Raw genomic sequence first — 12,186 nt, 5'->3', positions numbered from 1 at the left:
AAAATTCCAGGCTTCTCAAACACACAGCACCAAAAGGAGAATGGAAAGTTCCAGGTGTGAGGCCTTTAGGTGCCTCCCAGGAAAGCCACATCTCCCCTTTGGGGCTGCTCAGCCTCACAGGGACCCTGTCAGTCCTTCTTCATGCTACAAACATCAGGAACCACAGGGCTGCTCAGAGCAGGCAGAACACGCTTGCTGTGTGAAATGCTTGATAGTGACAGCAAGCTCCAAGGCTGAGGGGTCTGGTGCTTCTGGAAAACATCAGTTCTAACAAGGGCTAGATAGCCTCTCAGATCAGCCCTGGAGGGAAAAAACACTGCAGAAAGATTCTCCCCCGAGCTGGCAGACAAATTGCACTGAGAAACTGGAGCAGTGAGCGAGGAGTTCAGCCAGGAGAGCTGGGTGACAGCTCCTGAGCACAGCTGCAGAACCTCCCTCGGTGGGTGGACAGAGCATCTCTTAGTGATCCCTCAAGAAAAAGTAAGCAATATCAATAAACAGACTTTTGTTTTTAATACACAACTGCTTCAGTGTCTGAGCCCCCAAACATGAATAGAAGAAAAAAAAAAATGGCCCCCAACAAACAGCTGAGAGCAACCTCCAGGACACAGGCAGCACTTCTGAGGAGATGCTGAGGAGCCAATGCCTGAAGGGAGGACACCAGGAGTGAAAAGCAAGCTGTGCTCCAGAACAGAGACACAGGTTTTTAACATCCTTGCTGTTTAAATGAAAGTTGCTAAATAAAAGACCCCCCAAAAAAATAGAGAATACATTTACTAATGCCATGGCTCCAAGATTGTGCCAGGTCGTGGCCCACACACAGCCAAGGTGGGGGCTTGGAGAAGAGGGTGTGCATCTCACCCACGCAAGTGGATGGGACTGGCAAAGAAAGAAGGCACCAAGACTCTGAACTAGGAAACTCAGCTTCAGGTACTGGCTGTGCAAATGTTCAAAATGAGAAACCACCAAGGAAAGCCAAAACAGACGCACACTCAAGACTAAATCCCTGAAAAAAAACACATTTCTAAAGCCTCCAGCACAACACAGGAAGGTCAGAAATGGAATGAAAAGGAAAGGGAGTTTCAGCATTTACTTTCAGTATTTCTTTTTTCACTGCTCCTCAGGAAGCAACTGATAAAGCACACAGTAGTATGCTCAGAATAAAAATGAATTGCATGTTCTGACATCTCACTGAAGACAACAGCCAGCATTTCAAGTCTGCTGCCGGGACTGTCCCCAGATGTCCCCTGTCATAGCTCTCCTGATGGGGCTGTTATCAACTTCAGCCAGCAAGTTACTGAAAGCCAAGAGCTGTAGCTGAACGACTTTCTGTCTTAACATCACCACGCTCGGTAGTGGGTGCCACTGATCTCTTGTTCCTGTAGCAAAGTGGGCATTTTGAAAAGAAGCCCATCTGTAGGATCCACACAGATACTCACAGCAGGGAGGGAAACATTTAATGCTGTAACTTCCTCCAAGCTGCCTTTTTTGAGTAAGAGAATCATAAAAGTTCCAATTTATGTAATACAGTAACTGTACGTATCGTACTGTTTCAACATAAATGATAAATACTTAAAATACATCAGGAAATCTGCCTTGATAAAACCACAGCAGGGAAAGATACTTCAAAGGATTCCCATGTTTCAGTTTCAAGGTTTATGAAGTACAGGACTTTTAGGTTAGACAAACACAATGACACAAAGCCCTCCCAGAAAAGGAAAAACAGAAATCAACACACACACAAAAAAAAAAGCCATGCAGACACACCCTCATGACTTTAAACAACTTCCAGAAGAATCAGAAGCCCAAAAATTCTGTTAGCTCTAACTCAGAATGCATAACACGTTATTCTGAACAGCTCCCCACATGCGTGCCAAAGGCAGCAATACGCTGATCTTTGGGTACTGCACCATCAACAGCACAGCATCAGATAAAGCAATAATGGAGCAGTGCTCACTGACACGACAGTGAACTGCACATAGGAAACAACAAAGTCTCCAATGCCCTCAAAATGAGAGGACTTCAGAAAACAGTTTTTCACCTTAACATACCCCCGTATCCTGCAAGATCACAGAAACAGTCAGCAACTGAAGTTTCTTTCCAGGAATGAAGCAGATGCTCCTGCTCAAGAGCCAACAGATCAAGCATTTATGAGGCACAGAGCCAACTCCAGAGCACACAGTAGTTCTGGCAGCTATAGATGCTCTGCAGAGCAGCTCTGGTCAGTGGCCACATGGAGCCCATTCAGCCACGTGGATGTTTGTCTGCCCATTTTCTTCCATCCCCAAAGCAAGCTTAGACTTACAAACCACTGAAATCTGCATTAAGAACAGACTGCGAATCATGGATTGAAGATTACAGGCATCTGCCAAAGCGACACAACATATCTGGGGGGTGAGGGTGACTTTCCCCTCCAAAATATTCTAAGGTATAAGCACCTTTAAAACTCTGGTTGGCGCTCACTCATGAAAACAGACTGGAGGCTGCAGGCTTCCCACAGCCCGGGAGAAGGGAAGAAGAGGAGATCAATCTGTAATTTTCCAAGACAAAATACACACCATCTGAAAAAAAAAGTTCTGTAGCACACTTTAAAAAGTTAAAAATAATAATAATAGAGGGAAAAAAAAGCACAGCCTCATCTTGATCACCGTGGTTATTTTGCAATACTTTCACAGCATATGTGGTAGTCCAGTGGACCTTTTCTGACCATTCTGAAGATAACACAGAGCTGATACTACATGATGCAAGCACTTAGGTTATATTTGGTTATTTTTATTTGCTGCAGGAACCAGTCCCAACAGGGGAGCCCTGCACCATATGCCAGCCATTTTCACTCCTGCCTACTTCTGCATTCAGCCTTATTACCTCTACTCAGAAAGTGACCTACATATGCAATAACAAGATGCTGCCAGGAACACTGCATATGCCACATTCAAATACAGCACGTGGAAAAGACAGCTAAGCATTCTGAATGGAAAGCAAGCGTTGAGCAGGAGGCTCACGCTGCCATGCACCAGCAGTGACAGAGGTCAGATGGAAGACACGGCACCTGCCCGGGTCGGCCACACTGCACCGCAGAGCTGGGAGCAGACCTTGTGCTCCCCTTCTCCTAAGGGCCTGGGTGGTGAGCATTAAGGAACAACCACTGATAAAAAGAAAAAACAAACCCTCTTACTCAATGAAGAGCTGATCACTACTTGCATACCATCTATTTTGCATGCTGAGCAAGGCAGGGAAATCTAATCATGCAACTAATGATGCACACGATAGCAACCAAACTCTGGGTGGCTTTAGCAGCTCTTCTTCCACAGACAGCACCTCAGGTTTTTTTGAAGCACTGATGTGAGCAGCACACACACCACACCATCAACCACGCGTGTCACATTAACTTAACATTACCAGACACAGAAGTATGCTCCATATCAATGCATTTCTTCCTAGCTAGGCTCATACAAAGAGCTGCTGAACACACATGATCCAGTTCTATAAGCATCTGAATGTCATCCACATTTTTTTGAGGAACATCCATCCAAATGTTACATTCTCAATGGCAAGCTCAGCCAAATTCCTAAAGAGCCATAGGCATCAGAGCTGCTCAGGAAAGGGAATACAGGAGGGAACAATGGCCACAGCTTTGTCCTTAATCTTTTTTACCTGAAGTTTTCTGAAGAGCTTCAGCCTAGGGTGGACATCCACCCACTGTATCCCTTCAACTTTACATTTAAAAATTCAGACCTGAAAAGACCTCAGCATATTAGCTTGCTCATCATGCTAACCAGGGTTAGCATTTCTTGCATCCCACGCATTCTGCATTTACAATGAGAGGTGCAGGAGGGGAACACCTGACTTCCCAATCATAAAAATCTACTCAACACTGGCAACACATGAGGACTTCGGTTTGTCCTTGAGAGAAAGTCTACATTCCAGAAACATCTCCATCTGTAATCACTGGACAGAAAAGGAGAGTTCTATCTCCAAGCAGCTCTGTGGAAAATGTTGCTAAATGGAGGAACATCTCTTACTTGCCTGTCTTCTCATTTCAGCATACATCCTGTGGTTTTCATCCTGAAAGTTTAACCGCAGTCCTTTCTAAATCACAGTCACAAGAAGAACACCCATTTTCTCCCATGGTCACAATTAGCACAGATCCACACTGACTGAAGCCACACAGGCAACCACCATCTGTTTTTACAGCACTGTCTGTAGCGCAGTCGCTCATTTCCTAAATACAAGCAAATACATATCTGTGGAGCATAATTCATGCTGTGCAATCAACAGATCACTGCAAGAAAGACTTCAATAAGGTGCAAAGTCGTACACAACTGAAAAGCTGTTACTGGTTTGCACATAGGAAAGTATTTCCCAAGTCTACACCACTCTATCTGTGCATTTCAGCAGCTAGCACCGTAACTGGGGTGATGCTGCACTGAGCAGTGTCTTTAACCCAGGACTAGGAAGGTCACATTCACTGGTGGCAGCCAAAGGGCTCTAAGAGAGAAAAAACTTAAAAGTTCTTTCGATTTCTAATTCCTTCGTGACATCATCCCGGCTCCCTCTGGTGGAGGGCTCAATGTGGCACTTAACGACAGACTGCTGGACACAAACAGTTTTCAACCTCATTTTTCTCTTTTGTAAAATAAACCTCATTAGGATTGGACTCTCGCAGTGCTTCTGTGATGGCAATCTAAGGCAATGCTTGGCTTCTGACCAGAACCTCTTTCACGCATAAAGAAAAGCAATCTCTGATAAAAAGGAGAAAACAGCTACTTTTATTATATATTTTATTCTCAATATTAATGTTTTCAGATTCCAAAATTCTCAGTGTGCTTCGCAATCCTTCCTTCAACTTTCCAGGCCACAGCAGAATGATCTCCTCTCTCCGTGATATGGAAAGAAGACAAAAGTCTCTCCCCAAACCATACTGAGACCTGTGGCTCCACAAAAGAGCAGCCCCTCAGCTCCCACTTTCCATTTTGGTACTCTATACATTACCACCAAGCCTCACATCTCTCAAATGATGCCAGTGTTAACACCATAAGATAACACTAAGAAGCCTGTGCATCTCGTACACACATACACAAAGTCACACCAGCCCTCCCCTTTCCTCTCTATCTCCCCCACCCCAAGACAACATTACTGCAGCCAATTACATCCAACAAACCACACGAGAAGCTTCACAAATGCAGAAGGGGGTCACATTTCACATTTTTAAAAGGTACCATTAACATTTGTGCTACATAATGCCATCAAAATACCTGTTCTGCCCTTTTATTTCAAAATTGTTTTGTCTCCTGAAAATAACAAAGCTTATCAACGTTTTGCAGTCTGAAGTTTGATTTAAAAAGGCATATTTAAAGAAATAAATAAAAGCTCAGCACCCAACTCACGGTAGGAAGACTGCCAGCTGCAGGAGATGTGCCAGCTGCATAGGGAAGCCAGTACGGGTCCTTCCAGGGATGGAGCCGATTTTATTTCCAACAGCCTTCACTATGACTCACTAACTTTTTTCCTTAATAAGACTGAATTGCATCTCACCAAGCAGGCATAAAAATTGAAAAATATATTCAATGGTTAAGACACAGAATGCAGTTTTGCAAAGAAAACAACTCTAATTCTTCACTTGTCCTCATGTTTTGAGATAGCAAGTGTTGTGAGATCACAGCAAGAGTTACTTCTCTCTTTTTCTAAGACTACATTCCAAATAACCTCACAGTGCCTACTGTGGATGATGAATGCAACTCAAACTACAAACTACCGACAAGGCATCAGCTGAGCACAGCCCAAATCCTGGGGACATTTAGGATTTATTTGGCATGGAAAAGAGCCTTAAGGTAGGAAGCAACATTCCTCATCACTTCACCTTCTCTGGGACAAGTAAGAGAAAGTTTTACCAGGCATATCTGCTCACCAGCTATGCGACACAGACAGGTAGGCAGCCTCAGAGCACGTCCTGTTCTGCCGGATGCCATAAATAAAACCCGAAGCCTTCCAGAGCAAACATCTCCGCCTCACGATTACAGCCTGGTTCTGTCCCCACGGCACCCCTTTAGCGCCCAACGGAACCAGAGCCGTGTGGGCAATCAGAAGAGCAGTTCAGAAAGGCGGGCATCACCTGCTCACTTCTGGCACCCCAACCGCACCATGTGAAGTCTTAGAGGTGAGCTGTGGGCAGAGACCCCTCAGAGGTGCGTGCGCAGGACGGCAGAGGGGCAGCAGCCCTGCAGCACCGGGCGGCTCTCCGCCCCACAGCGAGCAGAAGGAAAGAGGACAACCCCGAACACCCTCCCTTCCCAAACAGGGAAAGAAAAACGTTTCGGGGCACAAAGAGCCACGTTTCGGGTTCCGTCGCCCCGTTACATAAACGCGGCGCGGACAGAGCGGCTCGGACCCGGCTCCCGGCGCGGGGGGACCCGGAGGACGCAGGGACGGAGGGGCCCGGCCGGCACTCACCGATGCCCAGTCCCACCACCACGCGGCCCCCCAGCAGCGTCTCCTTGTCGCGGGCGGCCGCCAGCACGCCGGCCCCGGCCGTGAAGAGGCCGCTGGCCAGCAGGATGCAGGGCCGGCGGCCGCACAGCCCGTTGAGGACGCCGCCGGCCAGGGCGGACAGCGCGGCGGCGCCCACCGTGCTGGAGACCAGCAGCTCCTGCCAGAGCGCGTCCAGGTTCAGCTCCCGCTTGAGGAGGAGCAGGGCCCCCGACACCACGCCGGTGTCGTAGCCGAAGAGGAAGCCCCCGAGGGCGGAGAACACGGACACCACGTAGACGAAGCCGGGCGTCTCATCCCGCTGGAACTGCCGCCGCGCCGCCCGCTCCAGCTCCGCGCCCGACGCCGCGCTGTTCAGGCTGGAGCACGACTCGGCGGCGATCAGGCTGCGCTCGCCCGCCGCCGCCCCGCCCGAGCCGGCGGCCCCCTCCGCCTGCCGCCGCCGCTTCTCGCCCATCAGGTTGCTCAGGCTCCGCAGCGTGTACTCCACATTGTCGCCGGCCTTGCGGGACATGGGACGGTCGCGGCGGGGCCCGCCCCGCTCGGGGAAGGGCGGCTGCCGGGCTGCGGGGCGGCTCCGGACGCGGCGGCTGCCGGCGCTCGCCCTGCCCGCCCCTCTCGGGCCGCGCTCAGCCGGGCCGCATAGCGCCCGCCGCCACCGCCGGCCGGACTTGAGGGGAAGTTGCCGCCGCTCCCAGCGCCCGGGCGGAGCCGGAGGCGGGGGCGGGCGGGGACAGCCGCCAGCGCGGCCCGGCGGGCGCCAGGGGCCGCCCCTTCGCACTCCGCGCCTGCGCCGAGAGCCGCGCCTGCGCAGGGGCTGAGCCGTGTGGCAGCAGCGCGATGGGGTGCCGTCCGGCCCCGGGCTGGGAGTGGCTGCTGGCGCGGTGCGGGGCGCTCCTCGTCCGGCCCCGCTCGCTGACAGAGTCCGGAGTAACGGGCGTCCCCGCCTAAAGATCGCGGTTAAATGAATAACTCTTATCGCTCGAATAAAGGCAAAACCTAAAGTTGATCTTCGTCGTTTTCTAAAGCTCCGAGCGGCAGAAGCTAATGGAAAAGCAGAACAGTTACGCCCTGGGGAACAGATGTGTTAGCGTGGCAGGGGAAACAAGCCCGGGGCTCGTGCTCACCTTTGCGCTCAGTGGCGGCGGAGCACAGCGACCCGATCCTTCCGTTTCCAAGCGTTTTGACTTGGGATTCTCATGAAGAGCGTGAAGGGGAAGATTCCGCTCAGACGACATAGCGCTATAACGCGCCCTCCCAGCGGTTCGGTGGGAGAGCCGCGCCTCCTGGCGGCGGGCGCCCAAAGTACGAGCGGGTTTCTGCCAGGCGCCGCGGGCTGCGCCGGGCGGGAAAGGTCCTGACAGGGTGAGACCGCCCGCGGGGCGTCAGCGCTCTCAGCGGCGTTAGCGCAGCCTTCCTGCCCACCTCACTGCCGTCTGCCGGTGAGCTCCCCATGAGCACAACCGGTAGATGGAAAATGATGGCAATCCCGTGGGTAGCAGCTGCTCTCAGCCCACACCCTGCACGTAGTACTAGCCTCGCGAATTAAAACATTAAGAGGGGAGCGCCGAGTCCGAAGGATGCACGGAGCCTTTTGCCTCTGTGTCAGAGCATCCTGCTAAGCATTGATGTGCTGTGCTCAGGTAGTGCCGACTAGAGTGGGTTGTAATAAAGCTACGTAGTGATTGCAGTGACAGCTGTGGCACTGGATGGTTAAATATAGCTCAGCTTCCATGTCTGAGAAGCCTCGACCAGGTAAAAATTGAATATGTTAGCACCTAGTTGTTTTTAATTGAGATTTGGATAATATGGTGTCATTGGTGCAAGGCACTCCTGATTGCTTTCATCCGTAAGACCCAGCTCAGCACTCCAGCAGGATCCAGGCAAACGCTGTGCTGCAAAAAGCTGTGCCGCCAAGCCCAGTCCAGGAGCAGGCTGGCTCGCATCTCCAAAAGGCCATCAGCAGAGAGATCTGCAATGTTCCAGAAGCCTCCAGACTCACCCAGTAAGCACAGCGCTCACTGCTTTCGTGTGGAGGCCCCAGTAAAAAATGTGGGACACAGCGCATTAAACAGAAGACAGTCACAGTAAATCCCCAGCCAGTGAGGAATACTTACGCAGAATATTGTCACAGCAGCTGGCTGTCACAAAAACAACCTGTCTTTTTAACAGCCACCTGAGAAGCTGGAGACATTCTGTGTGCTTTAGTTAATACAGACTCAGGAGAGCTAACAAAAAGCTTTTTTTCCATGGCAGGCCCAACGCAATCAAAAATAGACATATTTCTTCTTAGATCACGCTGTCAGGATTATCTCTTAAAAGCATTCCCTGAAGAAGCACAACATAGAGAAGTCCAGATGCAGTATATACTACACCAAAGACTGACTGCATGAGAAGGAGAGAGGATTTGTTTGGCTTTTGTATAGATCTTCATTATTGTGATCATCCCTCCATAGTACCTGGATTTCATGATAACAACTGCCTCACAAAGGATTTTACAGTAATGTGGAGGGGGTCAGATCCACAAAAGGATTTGGGTGGATTTTAGGCATGTTGTTATTTCAGGAGAGTTTAATGTTTAATTGCAAGACTTACAGATTCACTGCATAGCTCATTCTGTCCTGCAAGGTCTGTTTGCAGAATTGTTTGCAAGGCTGTCTTGTGAACTGGATCAAAGGACCTGTCCAGCTTTAACAAATTCAGCTTTGTACATTTTAGCATAGAGGAAGAATAATTACAGGATTGTACTGCTTATATATGGTTAATACATGGCACACATCAGAAGATGTCTTCCAAAAAACTACTGAGAGCTTTCTGTGTGTGCCCAGACCTCCCCCGGGCCTGAGTAACTCAAAGTTAGTTCCCATCTCAGTGTTTATTGGCACTCGAAAGCAGGTGGATTGATGCCTAAATCTCCTGGCCGTTTCAGTTTGGCCAAGATGCACAGCAAGATTTGAGTCTGTTATTTTATAAGTGAATGCTGAATGGCCTCACACAGGAAATGGGAGACCCAAATCACAGATTTGTAATTAATCCTTCCAATTCCTGCTTTGTGTTTTCTTTCATATATAAAGAACCAATAGCTGAACAAAAGTCACCTTTCATATACAAAAGCTCTCCTCCACTGGACTCCTTTACGTGGAACTGTAACTCCTTTCTCTCTTGATGTGCAGGGTGACTTTAAAGCCAATTATTTATCTTCTACCTTGGTTATCTGAATCTGTAAACTAGGGCAACAATATTGACAACCTCTGTAAAATCCATTCAAAATTAAAGTATAATGAATTTGTTAGTAAGGAACCTGCTGAATTTATTAGGAAGGAACCATGCATTTAATCCTACTGGTCAAATGTTATAGATAATTTACTTAGCAAGTAGAAAAGTTACAGTATTAGCACTGGAAGAGGCTGTGGATGATGGTGCAAAAAGCTGACAAAATGGTGTGGTGACACATTCCTTTCCCAAGAGCTGGTTGCAGTACAGCTGAGGCTGCAGAGGACTTCATACCACAGGCTTTTTAAATTTCATATAACTTCACCAAAGTCATCATCTGAGCTCTCATTTTGCATAACTGCCCTCTCCTTCATTCTAAATATATATTTGTAAATATATAAATCTCAGCAAATCCATTTCAGACCCATTGAAAATGCAATTGTAAGAAACACGTGTTTTCTGAAGTTACATTTTCTGTCTATTTTTACAGTCTCCAGCTTTTCCATGCATTACAGAGGACTGGATTTTTGGCAGGAGAACAGTTCCTTTCTGCCTTTAACTGTCAAAAGAAAGATCCAGCAAGCTTTGCCTGAAAGTCCCTGGTAGAGTCGGCCGCAAGATGTGCAGGAGTGTGCCTCTAGATCCCAGCAGGCTCTGCCTGGGTCTGCAGCTACGTGCACCAGTCTCACTGCAGGCATCCAGGATTGAGATATGGCACTGCTTTAAAAAACTTGGCCTTGCATGTGCTGAAAGTAAGGGGCAGTACAAAATGGAGACTTCTACTATTGTACAATTTGGGGATTTTTACATCCACACACATGACTACATCAGGTTACAATCCTTATAAAGTCAGTTGTACCCTATAAAACTTGTAACTACTTAGTTGTAACACCTGGCAACATCAAAAACCAAGGTGTTGCACAACGCTACTCACAAGAAAAGAGAGGAACAACTGCTCTTGATACACTGTATTTTCAAACAAATATCTGTCAATGCAGAATGGTTTGTCTGCCTGCCAAGGAGAAACCTCTCTGAGCACTGCGTATGGCTGGAGAAGAACAGGTCCTCCCCAGCAAGCCCTCCTCTTGGGATTAGATCATAACCACAGTAATCCATAGAAGATCATAGTTCATGGGAAAGACACATGCAGGGGGAAGAGAAGCACATGCAAAACATTTATTTGTTTTATTAAAACAAAAACAAACAAGCAAAAACCACCACCAACAACAAAAACAAATAAAAAGTAAATAAATAGGAAAAGCTTTTAGGCTTATGCATGAACTTCATGCTATTCTGAATTCCTAGAAAAGCAGTGGCTGATCCAGCATGAGTTTATTGCTTTATAAGCTCTCACCTCATCAAAGTAAAATCTAACCTTCAAAAGTCTCAAGAAGTGGGAGCCATATGTTTCAAGTGGCAGGTTAAAAGCTGTCTTCGCTGTCAGCTCTGACATTGCAGTGCCACTGAGCAGAACACCAGACAGAATTGCTTTATCCGAGATTTGCAAATGAAGCTGAAAACACGGGGAGGAATTCAGCAACTGTTTCAGTGAGCTGCTCGTACCCTCTGGATCTGACAGATGGTGAAGCAGTTAAAACTTGTGGCGTTTTTTGTTGTTGTTTGGGGTGAGGTGTTTTTGGGGGGAGAGATGGGATGACAGAATTGCAATGGGGGATAAGCAAGTTTGAAAAGGAAAGAGAGCTACCAGTGTTCCTTGTACAAAGGCAGATTACACATGAAGAGTGCCTACAGGGGGCTGATATGAGCATGGACATCATCCTGACACAGGAAAGATGAAAGCCAGCACTTCCCACGGCAGCATGGGAAACAGGCTGGAGCAGGAGCAGGCTGGGACTTTCATCTGGTGTCTTGCTTCTTTCTTTCTGTATCTGTACTTCAAGAGTCCTATTTTCACCGCAATAGATAGGTATCTTTTTGAATCTATTGGTCTGATTTGTTGGATTGGCAGTATTCAAATCTGCTATAGTTTTTAAAATAGGTCCTCTGTGAAATGCTTTATGGAACTTCCTTTAGAAATTTCAACAAAATCCCTAACAAGCATCAAATCTGCCACAGTGATAATTTTAAATATGAAATTAAACACACATGAAAATCACATTAATAATGATTCTTGACTCCTTCAAAGCAACTGATGTGAATATATGCTAATCTCACAGGAAGGTTAATGCTGACAGTGGGAAGTGTTGTGCAGTCTCTGATATTTACTTTGAAATGATGCCACAGATTTTTTAAAAGCCTCTGTGAGCTTGGCTGTGACTCTTGCTTATATGTGACACTACCCAGGGGCCAGGGACACATCTGGGAGGTGCTTCTGATTTGGTGGCTGTGTGAACGAGGAGGGGTGGGAGTTAAACACACAAGATCTCTTTCTAGTGACCTTTAAAGGTATTATCAGCCTGTTTTCACTAATTATGGAAAAACTGTGCACCTGCTTCTCTCTACCACAACAAATTATCTGCCAGGATA

At 47.7% G+C, this 12,186-nt stretch overlaps 1 protein-coding gene across 2 annotated transcripts in view; it reads right to left on the bottom strand.

The window, feature by feature from the left end:
• SLC2A13 (solute carrier family 2 member 13) overlaps positions 1-7,246 on the bottom strand; it is a 139,805-nt gene extending 132,559 nt beyond the window's left edge. Inside the window, exon 1 of one of the 2 annotated variants that reach the window (XM_085217476.1) lies at positions 6,451-7,246. In XM_085217476.1, the coding sequence (XP_085073602.1) occupies positions 6,451-7,000 (550 nt within the window). In that variant the 5' untranslated portion in view covers positions 7,001-7,246. The remainder of the gene's footprint in view (positions 1-6,450) is intronic. The other variant, XM_085217471.1, reaches the window with a different exon arrangement.
• Between the last annotated feature and the right edge of the window lie 4,940 nt (positions 7,247-12,186).

This window comes from Meleagris gallopavo, chromosome 1, assembly GCF_905368555.1.
Source record: "Meleagris gallopavo chromosome 1, MGAL_WU_HG_1.1, whole genome shotgun sequence".
Taxonomy (NCBI): domain Eukaryota; kingdom Metazoa; phylum Chordata; class Aves; order Galliformes; family Phasianidae; genus Meleagris; species Meleagris gallopavo.
This window is presented reverse-complemented; position numbering and strand designations above follow the sequence as displayed.